This window comes from Amphiprion ocellaris, chromosome 19, assembly GCF_022539595.1.
Source record: "Amphiprion ocellaris isolate individual 3 ecotype Okinawa chromosome 19, ASM2253959v1, whole genome shotgun sequence".
NCBI classification, from domain to species: domain Eukaryota; kingdom Metazoa; phylum Chordata; class Actinopteri; family Pomacentridae; genus Amphiprion; species Amphiprion ocellaris.
The window spans coordinates 28,512,390-28,535,318 of NC_072784.1; the positions used below are offsets into that span (position 1 = coordinate 28,512,390).

General features: G+C 37.0%; 1 protein-coding gene across 2 annotated transcripts; it reads right to left on the reverse strand.

The window, feature by feature from the left end:
- Positions 1-162: 162 nt before the first annotated feature.
- On the reverse strand, positions 163-22,224 carry sdr42e2 (short chain dehydrogenase/reductase family 42E, member 2). 2 transcript variants are annotated; one of them, XM_055004989.1, is made up of 12 exons: positions 22,127-22,224; positions 19,050-19,491; positions 16,452-16,547; positions 14,886-14,943; positions 13,347-13,465; positions 13,164-13,239; positions 11,572-11,654; positions 9,056-9,193; positions 8,861-8,926; positions 7,781-7,844; positions 7,617-7,690; positions 163-849 (listed from the first exon to the last, which is right to left on the reverse strand). In XM_055004989.1, exons 2-12 carry the CDS (start codon positions 19,479-19,481, stop codon positions 610-612), a joined length of 1,446 nt encoding a protein of 481 aa, XP_054860964.1. In that variant the 5' UTR covers positions 19,482-19,491; positions 22,127-22,224; the 3' UTR covers positions 163-609. The 2 variants fall into 2 exon arrangements, with proteins under 2 accessions (XP_054860964.1, XP_054860965.1); XM_055004990.1 differs by having other exon boundaries at positions 19,050-19,488; positions 22,127-22,208.
- Between the last annotated feature and the right edge of the window lie 705 nt (positions 22,225-22,929).

Here is a 22,929-nt window from a genome sequence, read left to right on the forward strand (position 1 = left end):
ACTTTATCTGTTTGTCTCATTTTAATGCCAACATCTCTGGCGGTACAAGGGCGCCCTCTTGTGACAGATTATTGTTTTAGAACTCAACATTTTTTTTCAGCTAAATATTATATTTTCTTTCTCACTCAATGGAATAATATTGTAAAATAGTCATTGCATTCATTCATTGTTAATGCTTTTATTTCTAAAAGTGTACAAAATGACATTTTGAGCACTAGTTAAATTCTAAAGACTCGTACATCACAACAAACGTTCATCATACAAACTGGAAGCATGCTTTAAAAACAGTAAATGACTGTTTAAATATTCATAATACAAAGTTAGATACTTAAAATGCATCACACTGGGGAGAAATCCATAACATTCACACAACTCAGGTTTAATACTTTTCAGCCGCTTGGTAGTTTCATCATTTTGAAGTCCTACAGTGACATCAGAGAGGAGGAAGAGGAACAGAAATGACATAATCTGACATTCTGAGAGTTTATTAGCTTCATTAACAAGTTGTCACTTTAGGACTGAAACCAACAGCAGCTGTAGATTTAATTTCATGACCAGGAGATTTGAAATTACAAAGCCTGAGACGGTTTACAGAGCAGAGAAAGCTGCTCAGTTCTGACAGACGATGCAGGAGAACATCAGTAGCACCAGGCTGAGGCCCGTCAGCAGCACCAGAACCAGGCGTCTGGAGGTCCAGGAGAGGCTGCAGAAAGCCGGTTTGGATGGAGGCTGTCTGGACTTCAGGTACTGCTCCACAGAGTCCGCCAGGCTGTAGGGCTTCGGACAGTAACCCAGCTCCCGACGGGCCTTTTCTATTTTAAAGGTGTGACTCACGGCGATGTTCCTGACCTGCAGTAGAGAAGGAAGTTCAGTTAAACAGCTCAGGGTCATTCTGCTGGGCTAATGAGTGAGTACTGGTGAGTGTTTACAGCAGCAGTGCGCCACAAGTATGAACTCTGACTGTAATTAGATTTAGTTCAGGGGCCACATTCAGCCCAGTTTGATCTGAAGTGGTCCAGATCCACGAAATCACAGCATAACAACCTATAAATAACCACAACTCCAAGTAATTCCTTTGTTTTAGTGCAAAAAAGTATATTCTGAAAATATTCACATTTAAGGAATTATCTTTTTACAAAACATCATGAACAACCTGAAATTACTTAGGAAAAATAAATTCAGCGTCAGCAACATTCCGCCTCAGTTTATCTTTTACACATTACAACTTCCAGATCACAGTGTCTACGAGGCACAAAACAATAAATCATCTGGAACTGAATGATACAGTATTTTATTCTATGATCAAAATGACAAAAGACAGACAAAAAAACCCCAAAAACAAGATATTACAAAAATGAGACACAAAATGACAAAAGCGAGAAGCAAAGCGACAAAAAAATGACACAAAACAAAGCAAAAAAGAGACAAAAATGACAAAACAACAAAAACAGGACAAAAAAATGACAAAAGCGAGAAACAAAATGAGAAAAGCATGAGACAAGCAACAAAATTCGGACAAAAAAGACAAAAGTAATAACAAAAACAAGACACAAAATGGGACACAAAATGACAAAAGCGAGAAACAAAATGAAAAAAAATGCGACAACATGAAACAAAACGACAAAAAATAGACAAACAACTCGAGCGAAACAAAAACACCCAAAACCACAAAAATGATACACAAAACAACGAACAAAGCAAAACACAAAGTAACAAAAATAAGACAAAAAATACAAGCGAGACAACAAGAAAACACAAAACAACGAAAACATGAGACAAATGACAAAAGTCAGACAAATAAAGACAAAAAAATAACAAAAGCAAGACAAAATATTACAAAAGTGAGACACAAAACGACAAAAGAACAATGAGCAATCTAGTATTTTACTTTATGATCAAAACAACTTGTCATGGTCTAGAAATTATTTTCAAATTTATAGTTTTATAAATTTACAGTCATCCCACGGACTGGATTGGACCCTCTAGTGGGCCGGTTTTGGCCTATGGGCCGCATGTTTGACACCCCTGTACTATAGAATAAAATAGAATAAAATAGAATAAAATACTTTATTAATCCCAGAAGGGAAATTTGCTTGCTACAGCAGAAAGGGTCCAGTCTCCACCACCATAAATACAGATAAATAAGTTAAAAAAACAATAAGAGTAACATAAAAACCATTGGTTGTGTTATTAAAATAGATTTACTTGTTAAATGTGAAGTATCCCAGATGTTTTCACAACAAACAGTTATTATTATTACATGTTATCATTTAGTATTGTAGCTATCTATTTGTACAACTATTGTATTTTTATATATTATAGGTAATTGCATTATTTTTGCACATGTACACATTCAAAAGTCAAGAAATGCTGATTGTCTGGTAAACAATGTGTTTTAAATGTGGAAAATTGTTCTATTTTTATGAAACGGTTATTTCATAGAATAGAATAGAATAGAATAGAATAGAATAGAATAGAATAGAATAGAATAGAATAGAATAGAATAGAATAGAATAGAATAGAATAGAATAGAAATACTTTGTTAATCCCAGATGGGCTAATGTGTTTGCTGCAGTAGAAAGAGTGCAGTTCCCACCACTATAAATAAAGATAAATAAGTAAAAATGTGCAGTAAATAAACAATAAGAATAACAAGCAAAAAGCAAAATGTGTTTTATAGTGCAAGAATATCAAAAGTGTGCAATTTAAAATCACAGAACAAGAAAAAAATGCTACAAGGAATATAGGAATATTTATGAACATAAGGAACATTCAGAAAAGCTATGAATTCTGGGTAAATGAAGACTAATAACACTGGAAAAAATTGGCATTGCTATACTCTGTTCTGCAGAATATATTGAAAAAATACAAATATTTCCACCTGATGAATTAAATTACTGTATTTGGTAAGAATTTATCAAAATTTAAGCAAAACTGGGGGGAAAAGCTGTTTGGAACCGTTCTCATACGATACGACAGCGTTCTGAATGGGGCTGAGTCGTTATAAAGATGTTCCTGACCTGCTGGGGACAATGAAGTCCAGCTAAACAGCTCAGGGTCATTCTGTCGGACTAATGGTTCACTTTAACCTCAGTTTGGGAAAGCTGGTTTTACATTCTGATAAGCTGCGACTGACGGACGCCTCCAGTTACTGCGTCTTCTTACCGCCCAGGTGTAAAGTGTCTGCATGTCCAGTCCACCCAGACGGCTCTTTTACATCCTCCCACATGACTCATTTCTTCACAGAACATCTTCAGGGCTCAGAGCCAACCCAGCAGAGTCCTGCTCATCTCGTTAGACCTGACGATCGTCCCCACTTTGAATTCCTCTGTCTGGTAGCTCCACCTTAGAGAGTCATCCACTGAGCTGATCTTCAAAGATTGCAGAACCTGCAGTGCTGCTGATGTGTCAGCGATATGGGGCATCTAAAAATATAATCTACTGATCCATCGATGTAAAAATGCTGGAAATGTTCCTATATTCCACTGAAAATCAGCCGTTACCAGCTAGAATAGTCATTTACCACATTAACAATGTCTAGACTGGATTTATGATTAATTTAATGTTGTCTTCATTGAAAAATTTTCTTTCTTTTCTTTCAAAAATAAGTGCATTTCTAAGCTATTCCAAACATTTGAATGGTAGTGAATTGAAGTTGCTCTACATTAGCTAGAGTTGCTCCATATTGGTCAAAGTTGCTCTAAATTAAAGTTAACCCAGTATGTAAATAAAAACATGCAGTCTACACACAAAGTCACACAACACACAAGCTTAAAATCCACCTTATTATTCATGACATGTGACTTTTCCCCATTTTCTACTGTTTTTTTAACCCTCTGAGGTCTAGGGGTCAGTTGGCCATTTTTGACCACTTTTGATTTTACTTTTATATTTCAGCTCAAAGTTTCTTCTTTATAACGTATTACTGTTTTTGCACAGCCCTGAGAAATGAAGTCTGTTCTATGAGACAGACTTCTCCTGTGGGAAAATAAAACCATGTGAGTTTTATTTTTGTATCAGGCACCCATAAAGAAGTTGCATGTGATTACTGCAAATGTGCACAGCAATTATATGTTTACTTTAGTGAGAAATTTAGCCAGAAACCAGCTCTGACTGCAGCCAGTCTGGAGGTTATGTGTCTAACTTGTTAAGCCTAAAATAAATTCTTTATGTTGGTGAAACTATTATTTTACACCACAGATGTGTGTGTGAAAGTGATTTTATAATAAATGACTTAAATATAAATAAAAGGTTCCAGCTTCCTTCATTTGACATCTGATCCTGTGTCTTCCTCCACGTGTTTGCAGAGCTGGAATTTATCAGCTAGAGGAAAAAAAACTCCTCCACTCATCACGTGACGTCTTAACCTGAGAGCTGCCGGCATCACCTGAGAGGCCGTCGCCGTGACAACAGCCGCCGCGCTGAGGTCACTTCCTGCAGACTTCATCCTGAACTTCCTGCTCTGACCCACAGCGGGTTATGTTTTATTCACGGGGCAAACATCGATCTCCCGGCCAGCAGCTGTCCGACAGAGCCGGCTCCACCTGCAGGCTTCGGTTTCGGCCTCATCACGTTTTCATGAGGATCTGCAGGCGGCGACGGAGGTCCTCAAGACGCTGGAAGCTGCTCCCGGCCCGGTGTTTCATCAGCTCTGACCGTCCCGCAGACAATCCGACTGAACTAAAAGCTTTCTTTAGCTGTCTGAATTCATTAAAGGTTTGGTTTTTCCATAATTCATGCATCAGATCAGGGCCTGGTAGGAAAATATCTGCACTAATGAAGTCTGTCTTCACTGCTGAGAGACTTAAACAAGGAGAGCAACCTGATCTCCAACATTCAATACATGGACACTAGTGTTTGGACACCCAGCTACAGAAATCAGTATAGACTTAAGAAATGTACAAAACTGCTTGGAGTTTAGAGGGTTACAGTTTTGACATTGTTAATCACATACTGGACTGTTTACATTGTAGATTCTCACTGAAGGCATCAAAACTATGAATGAACACATATGGAATTATGTAGTAAAAAGAAATAAGTCAAAATATGTTTTAGATTTTAGATTCTTCAAAATAGTCACTCTTTGCTTTGATTACTGCTTTGCACACTCTTGGCATTCTCTGGATGAACTTCATGAGGTAGAACCTGAAATGGTTTCCAACAGTCTTGAAGGAGTTCCAGAGATGCTGAGCACTTGTTGGTCCTTCTACCTTCACTCTGTGGTCCATCTCATCCCAAACCATCTGGATTGGGTTTAGGTCAGGTGACTGTGGAGGCCAGGTCATCTCCATCATCTCCTCCTTGGTCAGATAGTCCTTCCACAGCCTGGAGGTGTGTTTGGGGTCATTGTCCTGTTGTAGAATAAATGATGGTCCAACTAAACACAAACAGGATGTGATGTCATGTTGCTGCAGGATGCTGTGGTAGCCATGCTGGTTCAGTGTGTCTTCAGTTTTAGAATAAATCCCCCAACAGTGTCACCAGCAAAGCACCCCCACACCATCACACCTCCTCCTCCATGCTTCATGGTGGGAACCATGCATGTAGAGACCATCAGTTCACCTTTTCTGTGTCATAAAGACACAGTGGGTGGAACCAAAGATCTCAGATTTGGACTCATCAGACCAAAGCTCAGATTTCCACTGGTTTTCCATTCCTGGTGTTTCTTGACCCAAACAAATCTCTTCTGCTTGTTGTTTTTCCTTAGTAGTGGTTTCTTAGCAGCTATTTGACCATAAAGGCCTGATTGGTTCAGTCTCCTCTGAACAGTTGATGTAGAGATGTGTCTGCTACTAGAACTCTGAGGCATTTATCTGGGCTCTAATCTGAACTGCTGTTAACTTGCCATTTCTGAGGCTGGAGACTCGGATGAACTTCACCTCAGCAGCAGAGGAGACTCTTGGTCTTCCTTTCCTGGGGAGGTTCTCATGTGAACCAGTTTGGTCGTGGAGCTTGATGGTTTTTGCGATTGCACTTGGGGATACATTCAACGTTTTTTCAATTTTCCAGACTGACTGACCTTCAGTTCTTAAAGTAATGATGGACTGTCGTTTCTCTTTACTTTGCTGATTGGTTCTTGCCATAATATGGATTCTAACAGTTGTCAAATAGGATTGTCAACTGTGGACCAACCTGTCTTCTGTACAACGCAATTGATGGTCCCAACCCCATGAAGAAGACAAAAAATTCCACAAATGAACCTTGACAAGACTCACCTGTGAAGTGAAAACCATTTCAGGTTCTACATCATGAAGCTCATCCAGAGAATGATAAGTGTGTGCAAAGCAGAAATCAAAGCAAAGGGTTGCTATTTGAAATCTAAAATCTAAAACATACTTAGAGTTCTTTCACAATTGTTTGCTACATAATTCCACATGTGTTTATTCTTAGTTTTGAGGTCTTCAGTGTGAGTCTACAATGTAAATAGTCATTAAAATAAAGAAAAATGATGCAGAAGAAGATGGGCAGAAGTGAAAGATTTCAAAGACTCTGGAAAGAAAACTGGTGAGAAATGTGTCTAAAAACCCACAAACAATTGCCACGACTCTGGTGAATAATTTCGCTGAGTGTTGGACTGAAATCTCAGAGAAGACGGTCAGGCTGCAGACCAAGAAGACCTCCACTTCTGCAGAAGGGACACCTTCAAGCCAGGCTGAAGTACATATAAATAAAACTAGAATTTCTAGTAATGCTGCAGTAAAAAATTCCTCGTGCTGTAAAACTGCGCTTGGAAACACTCTGTTGTTCCAAATCTAACACTGAACGCTGCTAAGATTTGCTTCACATTAGAGCTAAAACCAGTTTACACACCAGAAGTCCACTGGTGTCCACACACTTTAGACCATGTGGTGAACTTTCAGTTAGGTAGGAACTCCACACTTTCATCGACAGCTAAAGCAGCTTCAGAAACAGACCAGATCTGTCCATGATCTGACTCAGTTTGCCTCGGAGCTAGCTCTCCATGGTAACTGATGCTGCAGAGCTAGATCTCCATGGTAACTGATGCTGCAGAGCTAGATCTCCATGGTAACTGATGCTGCAGAGCTAGATCTCCATGGTAACTGATGCTGCAAAGTTAGATCTCCATGGTAACTGATGCTGCATGCAGAGCTAGATCTCCATGGTAACTGATGCTGCAAAGTTAGATCTCCATGGTAACTGATGCTGTAGAGCTAGATCTCCATGGTAACTGATGCTCGGGAGCTAGATCTCCATGGTAACTGATGCTCGGGAGCTAGATCTCCAGGGTAACTGATGCTGCACAGCCAGATCTCCATGGTAACTGATGCTGCACAGCTAGATCTCCATGGTAACTGATGCTTGGGAGCTAGATCTCCATGGTAACTGATACTGCAGAGTTAGATCTCCATGGTAACTGATGCTGCAGAGTTAGATCTATTTAACTGAAAGAATTGTCCCCTTTTCACCAAACAATTCTCTATAAGTGATTCAGATATTCAGCTGAAAGGATATATTTTATCTGCAAACCTGTTGATGCATCATGTTGCCATGGAAACCCAACATATATTCAATTGATGATGAACAAATCGCATAAATGTGTTTTTATGTTTGGTCCGTTTAATGGTTTTTCATATGAGGCTTTTAAAGAGACCTACCTCACTTCTAGTAAAAAGCAGAGGCACTTCCATCACCGGTCTCAGAATAACATGCAAATATTCCACCAAGATGGCTGGAAATAGAAGAAAAAACACAACGTTAGCAGCAACTCAGCGCGTTTTAAAAACAAACAGATCACAAAGGAAACCAAGAGACGAGCTACCTGCTGAGTAGACGAGTGAAACGGGCAGATTTATCATCGGTCTGCTGTGGCCGAGCTTCTCAAACTAGAATCAAAGTAAAATATGTGAATTATGATCAGAATACTTTCAACCAAACTCTGGTCAGAGCTCCACAAATTCTGTGTTTTACATACTGCCAACAAACCTTGCACAGTAAAAAATGGAAACTTTAAAACAGTTTGACACTGAATCACCGTAAATGAGACAATCAGGGAAAAAAATAATTGTTTTGCATTTTTTCTCTTGAAAAAATACATTTCCCTACTCTTGCACAGTTATTAAATGGAAAAATGCTGTAGTTTTTGCATTTTTTTCTAAAGTGATTGAAATTTTGTGTTTATACCAGACATATGGCTTGATATTTATGACAGCTATAACTGGAATTTTTGCATAAAAATACACATTTTAAATGTTAAATACCAGAACTGTTGCGCTGAAACTGGGGAAATACTTACAAATTGTAAAATCAACAGTGTCAATGCATTTCTTTACCATAAATGAAGAAGATATTTTAAACTATAAGCTGTGGACTTATCAGGACTTATCCGTCAGAAATGATACAAGGAACAATTGATTAAATTGTGGGGGTGTTTCTAAGTCCCATCAATTCCTGCCGTCCGCTACATATTTAGGTCACGTGATTCGGTATCCGTACATAACGTACACATGTATAACACATGCCTGTGCTCAGGGCAGAACATTTTGTTTATGGGTACATCTGTATTAAATGGACACATTCTGTATTGCTGTGATTTCTGATCATCAATAACTAATAAACAAATGCTTCATTTCATGACAATGCCATATGGGGGAATGAGCAGCCTTGGAGGAGGACATTCTGCAAGCCTTATCTCCTCAGGCAGGTTTAAACCGTTTTTATATTCATCGTAATACAGGAACAGTGAGTTCTGCTGAAATGTTTTAAATTTATTCTGGATAATAGTGGAACTTTTAGTCAGAGGAGTGAACCGATGATTCTCGTTAGCCTTCAAAACATTTATTTTTGATGTTTTCATTCGATCTGATGACACAAACAAACTGAGAATCTACCGTCGACTCACCAAAGGCGTCAGCCACTCAAACAGATTGACTGAAACTCCGTCGTTGATGAAGTAGGCCTGTCCGCTCTGCAGAGGACACGAAGACGTTAAAGAGGAAACATCTGGTTCTGTGAGGTTTTGGATCATAGCCAGGGGGGACACATTATTTCAGTATTTTCAGGTCCTGGTGAGGTTTTATCATGGATCTGGACTCACAGCGATGCAGCTCTTCTTCAGCGTCAGAGCTTCAGCTGCCAGCCTGTGGGCCAGAACCAGGTTTTCCACATGGACCCAGTTCATCCGGGCCTGAGGGTCTCCGAACCGGAAACTGAAGAGCCGACGTTCAACGTTCACCTGAAGCAGATGGAAACTTGTTTGCTTCCTTTAAAATTTGTGAGCTTGTAATAGTTATTCTCTGTTTTTAAAACAGCAAAATCTTCTCTTTATCACAGAACACGGAGTAGTTTAATATTAACACGTTTCTCCCGCAGGATTCAAATTAAGATATTGGAGCTTCTCTGAGCAAAATTAGTTTGTGTCGACTTTAATTCACACAAATATGGTGAAAAAAATCAACTTGTGAAGAACCACAGAGAGCTTGTTAGCAGTTAAAAGTAGTTATAAACTCATGTATAGATTACATCATACAGATATAAACTTTTATAGAACAAAAAATGACTTTATTTCAAGCAAGGGTGCTTTAAAAATCTACTTTTAAAGATTCACTATATTCTTATAGCATTTATTAGTAGTTAGAAGTCCCAAACAGCAGCTTTTTTACTATTTTACTGAAAAATCTTATTTTTGTCAAAAAGTAGTTTATGGTTCTTCTGCAGTTTATGATTCAAATTAAGATACTGGAGGATATTTGAGCATATTTTCATGAATTTGTCAAAAAGAGTTGCTGAACTGTTGACCAACTGATTTTATATGAGGTATATTAAAGTTAAAAGCAAATATTTATAGAACAAAAAATGTGGTTCAAAAATCAATCTTTAAAGATTCACAGTATTCTTATTAGTAGTTATAAGCTCCCAAACAGCAGCTATTTCACTATTTTACTGCAAAATCTTTTCTTTTTCACAGAACTTAGAGCTGTTTATCTGCATTTTATAATTAAAATTAAGATACTGTAGCATATTTGAGCAGTTTGAGTTTCACATCGCAAAGCAACGTTAAGCCAACTTTGACTAAATTAATCAACTATTTGCTCCATATAACTAACTTTATTTATCATGTAGAAATAAGGCAAGAAAAACTCTTCAAAGTGCTGATTTGGGGCTTCCACACTTATTTATTTTCATAGACTTTAAAACCTTTTTTTTTTTTGGATTATCAATATTTTTTTCAGTGTTTCCTGTCATCAGGCTTTCAAAGAAAACGGAACGGAAATCGAAAAAATCTGTTTACATGTAAGCTGACCTTGTAATAGTTGCATTTTTGGTACAAATAGTGAAGCTAAATTACTGACTCTAAACTTCTGAATGGTAGTGTATTTGAATTGAAGATGCTCTAAATGAGATAAAGTTGACTTACACTATCATTCAAAAGTTTGGGGTCACCCAGACAATTTCATGTTTTCCATGAAAACTCACACTTTTATCCATGTGCTAACATAACTGCACAAGGGTTTTCTAATCATCAGTTAGCCTTTCAACACCATTAGCTAACACAATGTAGCATTAGAACACAGGAGTGATGGTTGCTGGAAATGTTCCTCTGTACCTCTATGGAGATATTCCATTAACCCTCATGTCGTCCTGCAGGTCAAAATTGACCTGTTTTAAAGTTTGAAAATGTGGTGGAAAAAAATTTAAAAATCACAGTGAAACTTCTGATGTCAAAATTTTCAACATTTTTGGGAAATCTTTGAACATTTTTTGGTGGAAAAAAAAAATGTTGAAAATATTTCTGAAGAACATTCACAAAAAAAAAATCAACCAAATTCCAGCGAATTTCGCTGGATTTTGGTTGATTTTTATATGAATGTTCTTAAAGAAAACATTATAAGTTTTACTGATATATATGTGATCATTTTAGATATTTTTAGGATTTTTTTTGAAGATTTTTACTAATTTTTTGAAAATATTTACAAGAATTTTCTTGCTACATTTGGGGGATTTAAAAAAAAAAACTTTAAAGGGGAATTTTTAAGGAATTATTGGAATTTTCTTCCTGATGGTTTTCCAAATTTTCAGAAATTTGTGGAATTTTTTTGCAGAATTTTTGGATTTTTTTCAGACAAGGAAACAATATTTTTTGGTGCCCATAAATGAGGACAACAGGAGGGTTAAAAATCAGCCGTTTCCAGCTAGAATAGTCATTTACCACATTAACAATGTCTACACTGGATTCATGATTCATTTAATGTTAATTTCATTTAAAAAAAATACTTTTCTTTCAAAAATAAGACATTTCTAAGTGACCTCAAATTCTTGAACAGTAGTGTAAATGTCATATTTCCCGTATTAAACCTGTGGTATGTTGATTTTTTGGACAAATGTGTCATCAAATTGCACTAAAAAGCATTTTTTGTACACTCTACTGAATGTTAAAAGTCAGAACCAAACTCATGCAGCTGCACTGAAGGAAAAACGCTGTAACCGGACGCCGGTGGAGCTCCATCAATAATGTAAACTCTTCAGACAGGAACATTCTGCCAGGGAGGCTTCAGACACAGCAAGATGTACATTTTTTTTTTCAGTGCCAACACAGAAGGATTAGTTCCTCACCATCACTCTGTGGAGATGTCTCCTCTCTCCTGGGCCGTAGATACCACAAGGTCGAAGGACACAAGTCCTCAGGAGGCCTCCAGCTGCAAAGACCGATCAGACCTTTGAATAAACGCTTTTATGGGTGTTTTAGAGAAATCACATGAGGAGCAAACTGTGGATCAGCTGACTGAGGCTGCAGGAGATCAGATTAAAGTTCTATTAGGACAAAATATGTAGAAATTATTCAATGAAGGTCCTGCATTCAATCTGAAGTTGAAGCTTCAGCAAGTCTAAATATGCTTCAAATATCAAAAGTTCCAGAAAATGGTACATATTTGTTTTTTAAAAATATATAAATATAGGTTTAAACAGTTTTTTTAAAAAAATAAATAAATCTGTAATTTACAGGAATTTTTTCCTTTTTATTTTACAGATTTTCCTTTATTTTTTTAAAATATTGTAGCGCATTTCAAAAAATATGACAAAAAATATCTGTAAAATAAAAAGGAAAAATATTTCAGAATAAATTTGTGAAAGATTTACCTTAAAAACTGACAATTTTCTCTTACAGTTGCTAATAATTTATGCTAATATTTAATTAATAAATAAATAAACTAGTTCTACTTATATATTACAAAATAATGATATAGTAAATGCTAAATTCACTGTATTTTTTATTTATTTTTTTATATTGCAGTTTAGTGTTTTTATAGTTTTTTTCACAGATCACATATATATATATATATATATATATATATATTTTTTTTTTTTAAGTCTAAAAATGAGCTGTAAATGATGCTGTTCGTATCAGACGTATGAGCTTTAACCTGCAGTGTGTAATGAGACGGCTTTAAGCTTAATTGGATCTATACAGTGATGATGGGAGTAATGTTTCACTGGGAGGCTTCGCACCTGTTAACATACAGAATGTGGTGGAACATAAAACCTACGACGATGCATTAGAAGATTGCAAGTCTGTAGGTATATATATTTAAACGACTGCTCAAAAGTTCGGACACACCTTCTCATTTAAAGTTTCTACTTTATTTTTACTATTTTCTACATTGTAGATTCTCACTGAAGGCATCAAAACTATGAAGCAAGATATATGGAATTATGTAGCAAACCAAACAATTGTGAAGCAACTCTAAATCTGTTTTATATTTTAGATTCCAACCAGCAAAGGTAAACAAAGCCATCTTATAGCACCATGTGATGATGTATCCGTCTGCTCCGCTCACCAGCTAGTTCCATGTAACCAGTTCCAATGCAACAATGAAACGCCATAGGTTGAGGACGTCGTAAACCGAGGACTAACTGTACTACATAATTCCAAGTGTTCATTCATAGTTTTGATGCCTTCAGTGAGAATCTACAATGGAAACAGTCATGAAAATAAGCCATTAAATGAAAAGGTGTGTCCAAACTTTTGACTGGTAGCATATATCTGTTTAATGTTACGGCTCTAAAATGAAACCGCTGCGTTGTGTAATGGACTGCATGCTGAGTCTCCATGGCAACCGTTTCCTCAGTGTCTCTCAAACACACTTTTTACACAGAAATCAAAAGCAGCGTTTGGGTTCCGTCATTCTGAGCCGGTTCTTTCTCACCTTTCAGGGAGCATCCGTTGGCCGAGAGGACCGTCTGCTCTGCGATGGCTTTGGTTCTGGAGTAGTGGTCGATGTGCTGGAGCGGATATAAAACACACAACCTTCTCCATACCTTCACAAAGCAGTGTCACGGATCTGTTTGGAGAAGAAGCTGTGAGGAAACTAAACTTCAGCTCCACTCACCACATCAGGAGGAACGTACGGCACCGAGGCCTCGTCGCCGTCCTCGATGGGTTTCCCTGTAAACACCACGTTGATGGTGCTGGTGTAGACCAGTCTGGAGATGCTCCTCTCCTTACACACTGCAGACACACAAGAAGATCTCTTCTTAATCTCTTTAGCAAAGCAAACTCTGAAAACATGAATCAAAAAAGTACTTTTTTACACATTTTAAAGTGACCTGTCACCATTTCATCATTCCTATGGTCGAATGATGTTTAACCCTCCTGTTGTCTTCATTTAAGGGCACCAAGAAATATTGTTTCCTTGTCTGGAAAAAATCCAAAAATTCAGCAAAGAAATTCCACAAATTTATGAAAATTTGCAAAACCTTCAAGAAGAAAATTCCAATAATTCATTAGAAGTTTCCCTTGAAAGTTTTATTTTTAAAAAAATCTCCCAAATTTGGCAAGAAAATTCTTGTAAATCTTTTTTTTTTTAAATGAGTAAAAATCTTCCAAAAAAAATCCTAAAAATATCTAAAGTGATTCCATATGTATCAGTAAAACTTCTAATATTTTCTTTAAGAACATTCACAAAAAAAATCTACCAAAATCCAGCGAATTTCGCTGGATTTTGGTTGATTATAAGTCAGTAATTGTTCAAATTAAGATGCTGGAGCTTCTTGGAGCAGTTTGAGTTTTTCCAATCACATCACAAAGCAACGTCAAGCCAACTTTGACTAAATTAAACGATTATTTGCTTCATAAACTAAACTCTGGTGTCCATGAAGTACACAGTGAACATTGAATTCGTTAAAGGATATGTGAATTGTGTTGTGTTCAGGATGAATCTGCATGTTTTTTGTTAGTTTTTTTTTTTTTTTTTAACAGTTTATGACATTATTGGTCACCCCAACTGATTTTATATCAGACAGATTTAAGTTAAAAACAAATATTGACTTTAATTCATGCAAGTATGGCTAAAATTTTTTTTAAAGAGTCACAGTGTTCTTGTAAGAGTTATTAGTAGCTTTAAGATCCCAAACAGCAAATATTTTACTGTAAAATCTTTTATTTTTCACAGAGCACAGAGTTTATGTTTATGGATCCTCTGCAGTTTGAGTTTATGCAATCATATCACAAAACATCGTTAAGCCAAATTTTGATTAATTATTTGCTTCATGAAACAAACTTTTTTTTATCCTGAAGAAACAAGCAAAGAAAACCTGTTCAAATTGCTGATATGGGGCTTTCAGACTATATTTCACTTTATTTTTCACTGATTTATTCAAGGCAGACTTTAAAAGAATAAAAACACTCGGAAAAAAATGTGAGAGGACAATGTAATAGTTTTACTTTTTACACCTGCAAGTGTTTTATAATAAGATTTTGGGTGATGATAACATAAATATGCATCACCAGTAAGAATATCTGGTATTAGTATGAAAATTTGAACAAAAAAAAAATGCATTTTTCATATTTTAAAGTGTCGTCTCAACATTTGATATTTTCTATGGTCGAATGATGTTTAAATAAATCGTGAATTTGTGTGTGTTTTTACCGTTTATGACGTTATTGGTTCCTCCAACGTTGATCGACTCCACCTGCTCTTTCCTCAGCTGGAAACCAGAAACGAAAAGAGAAAAATTCAACTTCTTAACGTCATGATTCAGACCTCTGAGCTTTAATGCACCTCATGATTCTGAAGATAAAAAACTGCGACGATGGATGAATCCTTTCTCAGGTATGTAACCACTAACTAAAAGTCAACTTTATGTTCAATCATGACGCCAAAGCTCGACTATTTTTTTGTGTTTGTTTTTAAAATATGAGTAAATATATCTGTTCTGTATTTATACATATTTACTTATATATAAATAAACGTATATAAATACAGAACGGACATATGTTTATGCTAAAATACTTTTCTATGTTTGGGGAAACAGCAAAAGTGACGATTATTTATTAATAATTTTCCACTGAAATGCATCACATTCCTCCAGATTGGTGAATTAATTTTACACTAAATACTAAAATTATCAAAATAGCTTATTACAACCCACAGTTTCCTGGTGATGGCGCCCTCTAGAGGCCGGAGTACTTATGGTGAGAACGTAGAAGTGAAGGTGCAGGAGATGTTCCAATCATGACACCAACGATTGACCATTTTATGTGTTTTTGTCTTCAAAGTAAGAGGAAATATGTTCTGTATTTATATCTATTTATTTATATTCGTTTATGTTAAAATACTTCTAAAAAAACCTGTGTTTGAGAAAAGAGCAAACGTGTTGATTATTTATTGATAAATTTACACTAAAATTACACTAAAGGTGCATTTGTGAAAGCAGATTATTACATTTCCTGGTGATGGCGCCCTCTAGAGGCTGAAATAATTATAGCGAGCACATAGGAGTAAAGGTGGGGTGGATGGAGGGGCTAACAAAACACTCAGAGGAGATGTTTCAAACTAAAAATTAACTTTGTGTTCAGTCATGACACCAAAGCTCGACTATTATATGAGTTTTTGTCATTAAAACAAGAGGAAATATATCTGTTCTGTATTTATATCTATTTATTTATATCCATTTACGCTAAAAAACTTCTAAAAGACCTTCTGTGTTTCAGAAAAGAGGAAAAGTGGTGATTATTTATTGGGAAATTTACACCTAAATGCATCTCATTCCAATAGATTAATTCTACAACAAACACTAAAAGTGGAAAAGATGCATTTGTGAAAGCAGATTATTACATTTCCTAGTGGCGGCGCCCTCTAGAGGCCGAAGTAATTATGGCAAAAACGTGGGAGTGAAGGTGGGGTGGATGGAGAGGTTAATAAAACACTCAGAGGAGATGTTTCTCCAAAGCTTGACTATTTCATGTGCTTTTTGTCTTAAAAGTAAGAGGAAATACATATGTTCTGTATTTCCTGCCACCTGCAACGCTAACTCATCACTCCTATGAGAAGTTAAAGAAAATAACCCTGTCATTCCGGTCAGAGAACTACTCCTCAGATAATTATCAACTATCTATTATCTGTAGGTGGTTTCATTTCATCCTGAATGTTAACTGATGGCACAAAACGAGTCTCTGAATGAACAGAATGTGACTTTGGATGACGAGTCGTCACCTGTTCTGGTCCGGACATGCCGTAAGACGCCGTGTGGAAGATACAGTCGGCGCCTTCACACACTTTATAGAGCGAAGAGTAATCCCGAATGTCGCTCTGCAAGAAAAACACAAGAAGACAATCAACAGCTGTAAATGTTTAATCAGATCCAGCTGATTTTTCTCAGCAGGTTAAGCGTCATGAGTCTGATTGAAAACCCTGAGCGGACAGGTATAATTAAGGTGAGTGTGCCGGTGAAACCTGAATCGTGTCTTCGCCCTCCGTGACCCGGGCAGCAGCTGGTGCTCCGAGACAGATCACTCACCTGATTCTGGCCGGCCGGCGGTGACGCAAAGGAAACGCCAGAGTTGATTTTCAGGTCTGCACAGAGCCGTGTGAGTTATAGAACATCAACTATTTATTCTGTGTTAGCGCCTTTAACCGCTAGCAGATAGCAAAAATGTTTATGTCACGCCGAATTTGTCAGTTTTGTTTATTTGCACAAGGAAATGTGTGAATAAAAAGGTCAAAGTAGCAATTAGAAAACTGATATTAGCACCATTTTGGAGCATTAATTAATGTAGATTATTGAGGTTAAGGTCAAAGTCTTGTTTTCTTTAACACATAAAACACTTCAACATTTGTGCATTTTTACTTTATTTGCTCCATAAAACTAACCTCTGGATGTCCATCAGGTGCACAGTGAACTATGGAAAACATCTTTTCACATTTTAATCAAACACATCCTCTTGCCATTAGTTCATTTCTGGGGTCAAATGATGTTTAAAAAAACATCTTGTCATGACTTTGCCAAAGTGTGCGTGAACTGCTTTGTGTTCAGGATGAAACGCTGAACGTATTTTTACAATTTATGACATTATTGATCACCGATTTTATATATTTTGTGTACATTAAGGTTTGAAGGTTTGGGGTCACCCAGACGATTTCATGTTTTCTATGAAAACTCACATTTTTATTCATGTGCTAATGTAGAGGATGGAAATGCCTCTTTTAAAAGTAAAACTGAAAAATTGACAACCCCCCCTTAAAAAAAACCAAAAAAACACACAATAATGCACTGTTGTTTTATACACATACGGCTTTACTGGTGTACAAAATAAATGCTAAGGGACGGAGTTTGAACATAGTTTGTGTATAATGTATTTTCTGAGTTAGCCATTAGCTTAAAGTGACCACGGTGTGACATTGTGTGGAAATATTGTGTTGTTTTATGAGATGAGATGAGATGAGATATGAGATTAATGATGTACAAAGTAAGAGCAACAGAACCTAATGTAGTGCTGAAGCACCCGTTCTGTCTTTTGTTTCCTTGTTAGTAGTCGTATGTGAAAATACAGTAGGCTTGTATGATTTTTGTGGCGCTGCATGAATGGCAGCCGCTTTGTGATTTTGCACTCATGAGATTGTCTTACAACTGTTACAATGTCTGTAAGAACCCTATATCACATGAGTTCATAGGTCAAAGAATTAATTGTGAATGAGATGTACATGGCATGGCATAAATATGTTTTGGTTAATAATAGAAATAACTACGGATTTGAAGTTAAGCATGTTGGAAATGTGTTTTGGACACGTTAGCGGCAGAATAAAATGACCTTTACAGGGATCAAACACAGATAATCACATCTGTTCCTTACTGCTTCACAGTCACTTAGGACTGTGAAGCACCAACACTAGTGGCCCAGGCACCCCTAGGCTGGAGGCCAGTAACACTAACATAACTGCACAGGGTTTTCTAATCATCAATGAGCCTTTCAACACCATTAGCTAACACTATGTAGCATTAGAACACAGGAGTGATGGTTGCTGGAAATGTTCCTCTGTTCTCCTATGTAGATATTCCATTAAAAATCAGCCGTTTCCAGCTACAATAATTATAAACTTTTGTAGTAGTGTATTACAAAGTTTTTGCTACCAACTACCTATTTACTACCTATTGTATTCTATTCTGTTTCGTTTTACAAACTGTGTGAAGATGGATTTCAGGTTTATAAAACTGTGTATCAGAGACAATCACTTGAAGCTGAAACTTTGAAGTTTTGTTCAGCAAATGCAGGTGTTGGAGCTTCACTTTGAGCTGTGAAAATATAAAAAATTCTGTTGTTTGGTGCAAAATGCAAGAAAAAAAGAGCTGCACCTCTCTGACTGAATCCCTACTAATACTGATAGCTACAACACCAACATTTAGAAATGTCCTTATTTTTGAAAGAAAAGCATTTTTTTTCAATGAAGATAACATTAAATGAATGATAAATCCAGTCTAGACATCGTTACTGTGCTAAATGACTATTGTAGCTGGAAACAGCTGATTTTTAATGGAATATCTCCATAGAGGTACAGAGGAACATTTCCAGCAACCATCACTCCTGTGTTCTAATGCTACATTGTGTTAGCTAATGGTGTTGAAAGGCTCATTGATGATTAGAAAACCCTTGTGCAGTTATGTTAGCACATGGATAAAAGTGGGAGTTTTCATGGAAAACATGGCATTGTCTGGGTGACCCCAATCTTTTGAACAGTAGTATGCATAATGTTCTTCTTCAGGGAGGAAACATGGAAAATGTCCTATCATGTGAGGTGTAGAGTACAGCCCCAGACCTGGTAGAAGACGGCTCCGTCAGGGATTTCACCGGGAGGTTTGTTCATGTCCAGCAGGACCACCGACAGCCCCTCACCCACCAGCTGTCTGCCCAGCCTGAAGCCAAAGTACCCGCCTCCCCCCGTCACCACCACCTTCCCCCTGGAGACACCCCGGCCCAGCGCCGCCTCTTCCCCGAGTCTGGAGGTCCAACACTCGGGGTTGCTGCATGTGGCCGCCGTGGCCCCGTTGACCCGGTGCCGGACGGCCGGGCCGGACGCCACCGCCGGCGCCGGGTGGGTGACCCACGGCTGATGGGTGAGGTGGGGGAGGTCATGCATGTGGTGGCCACCGGCCTGCAGACGGCAGAGGGGGACGGTGTGACAGGGAAGCTGCTTCAGCCGATACAGAGAAGCTCCAGAGTCACTCATGTTGGGACCACACAGCTCCATAGATGTCCTGCTGGGGTGAAAACTGAGAAATTAACCCTCCTGTTATGTTGCACATCAAATGGACTCATTTTAAAGTGGAAACAATCTTAAAACTAATTGTTAAAAGTAATTTTTTGGTATGAAACTTCTCCTGCTTGACTTAAGTGTAAACAACATATATAAAATGGTTCATTTCACGTATGGATCATTCCAGAACTGGAGGACATTTGGGCTTAAAAATGTTTGAAAAATAAACCTTCTCTTTTACAGTTTTCTGCTCCATATTCATCAATAATAGGTATTGATTGGCTCAGCTTCCACATCAATGGCAGCATTTTTATTCCATGTTTTCTGTGTTGTTTGCTAACCCTACTCTAATCACAGTAACAGGGTTGCTAATCCATGCTAATGTGATCTTTTTCTCAGCAGTAGAAGCTAGATATTTAGCTGCTGTTACTGCTGACCAAGAGGACAAACTGACTGATGGAAAACAGTCCAAAGAATTAGTCTGATCCTGATAATATGAGGTAGAGGGAGACATTCAATCAAGGCTGACAATGGGATGGAAATATGAAAAGTAGAAGAGAGGATATAGCTTTACTCTACAGATTCTTTAGGAAAATTGGTTGATGATGTTAATTTCAGCGTTTCATGTGATTCACTGTTTTCTTCTTCTTTGACCATTTAACCCCTGACGCCTGAATTTATTTACAATTAAATTTTAAAAAAACTTTTGCATGTTTTTGCTCTCCAGCTGATGCTAAAATAAATGGAGATTGTTAATTGATCTATTTATCTATCTATTTTTTGTACATGGATTATTTGAAATTTGATGGGTGGGATGTGAAATGTCCTCCAATTCTGGAATGACCCTCATTCAGCCTGAACAGAAGAGGTGTGTTCATTTAACAACATCCCTCCATGATAAGAAAAAAAATTCAAATTGTAAAATGATTTTAAAATAAAATCAATGTCATGTAAAACTATTGTATTTTATAAGCAGGTCTTTAAAATTGTACATTAAAAAATGCATTTTTCATGAAAAACTAGTGAATTTTCCTCATTGAACTGTGATCTGTGAGAGATAAAGAACACCGCTGCAGTAAATATTAACAGTTACTAATGGGGTTAATAATGAGATATAAACAATGTTTATTGGGATTTTGTGGATTAAACATGACCCAGGCAGAGGAAAGTTAACATTTCATTCAATCATGTGAATTATTTCAGACATGCCACAGGATCATAAATACACAAAACAAAACAACCAAATTGAAAACCTAAAATAATGTCTGAAAACAGCAGGATGACGTTAAACGTATTAGCTTATATGTTATGGCTGCTTCCTGTTTATATCAGACCTCATATTTTTACAGCTCTTTAGAGACTCCAGAACACATTTACTGTTCCATATTATTCTATTTTTCAGATAATTCTTCATAGTTGTCCTCATTTTGACCACTCTTACTGATAAACTTCTGCATGGAGCTACTAACTAGCAAATGGATTTTTAAATTGAACATTTCTTCTTAATTCATAATGTGCAGTTTGCACTAAAGTTTGACCGTAAAGAATCACCTGAACCTGTCTCCATCACAACATTCAGAATCATTTTATACACAGTTAACCCTCCTGTTGTCCTCATTTACGGGCACCAAAAAATATTGTTTGCTTGTCTGAAAAAAGTCCAAACATTCAGCAAAAAAAGTCCCCAAATTTCTGAAAATTTGCAAAAACCTTCAGTAAGAAAATCCCAATAATTCCTTAAAAGTTTCCCTTAAAAGTTTTTTTTTTTTTTTTTAAATCCCCCAAATTTGGCAAGAAAATTCTTGTAAATATTTTCAAAAAATGCATAAAAATCTTCCTAAAAATCCTGAAAATATCTCAAGTGATTACATATATATCAGTAAAACTTCTAATATTTTCATTAAGAACATTCACATAAAAATCAACCAAAATCCAGCGAAATTTGCAGGATTTTGGGTGATTTTTTTGTGAATGTTCTTAAAGAAACATTTTTTTAACATTTCTTTTTTCCACCAAAAAATGTTCAAAAATTTCCCAAAAATGTTGAAAATGTGGACATCAGAAATTTCACTGTGAAATTTTTTTTCTCCATATTTTCAAACTTTAAAACGCAGGACGACACGAGGGTTAACAGACATTCATCCTTTTGCATCTAGAAATGTGACCTCGACTATAAACTGTTCTCTGTAAGAAGCCAAAAAATGTCAGAAGTCTTTAATAATGTGATTTTCTTTAAGACCAGTGTGTAAAATATTCACACTGTGAATAAATAAACTGCTAAAGAAATGCAATAGAAGAGAAGCCATAATATTTTTTATGGAACTGTTCAAATGAACCATCTCAAAATAGCGCTTTAGTTTTTGAATAAATGTTATTCTCCAGAACTACATTTTTCAGCGAATTAAACTCCTAAATATCAGTTCTGTGCATTTTAAAGTTTAAGAAAAACACTTTTTGCTAATATTTTACTTGAAAAATTTGCCTCCGCTGTGTTTGTCAGTCATAAATCCTTCATACACGTCAAACGAAGCTGCATTTTCCTCCGTAATTTTAAACGCTCCGGTTGTTTTATCCAAATTCTCCTGGTTCCAGTTTTAACTCAAACTAGTCCAGCTCCTCTTAACGAAAGCTTAACTCACCTTTTTACTGCTTCCGTCCTGTTACATCCATGCCCGGGGCCGGCTGGCTCCTGAAATAACCCGGTCTGTCCCCTCTCCGCTCCCTCCCGGTGACTCACCTGTCGCTCACCTATGGATCGGTTCTACCGTAAAGTCTGGACGCAGCGCGCACACCGGATCCGGAGGGTCAGGAGGAGGAGCAGCTGAACGTTTTCACTTTGTTTTCCTTTTAATCAGCGGTTGGTTTGCTTCTTATGGGAGCTTCAGGTGGTGGTTAGATCAATTTAAATCTCTGGTTGGGACAATTAAACCCAAATGAAACCCCAATTAAACCCCATTTAAGCCCTAATTAAAGGCCTAATTGAATTCCCAATTAATGCTCCAATTTAAGCTCAAGCAGCTGAATGAGGTTGTTTCAGCTTTCAAACATCTGGCCTCATGTTCTAACTTTGCTCCTGCAGCTTTATAACCCAGTGGAGCTCCAATTAGCACAGCTCCAACAAGAAAAGCAATCAGAGTTCAAAGCATTCATTTCCCCATATGGCATTGTTCATAGAAATGCAGCATTTGTTTATTAGTTATTGATGATCAGAAATCATGACTATATAGAATGTGTCCATTTAATATAGATGTACCCACAAACAAATGATGTTGCGCTGAGCACAGGTGTGTATTATTATGCATGTGTACGTTATGTACAGATACCCAATCGAGTGACCTAAATATGTAGCGGCGGCAGGAACTGATGGGACTCAGAAACACCCCCATGGTTTAATCAGTTGTTTGTAGTATCATTTCTGACAGATAAGTCCCGATAAGTCTGC

Coding starts and splice junctions, on each gene's coding strand:
- sdr42e2 (XM_055004989.1), bottom strand. CDS start 19,481: ATGGAGCTGTGTGGTCCCAACATGAGTGACTCTGGAGCTTCTCTGTAT. Junction 9,194..11,571: donor GACATCTCCACAGAGTGATG/GTGAGGAACTAA, acceptor CATCTGCTTCAG/GTGAACGTTGAACGTCGGCT. Junction 8,927..9,055: donor TGAAGAAGAGCTGCATCGCT/GTGAGTCCAGAT, acceptor TGTCCTCTGCAG/AGCGGACAGGCCTACTTCAT.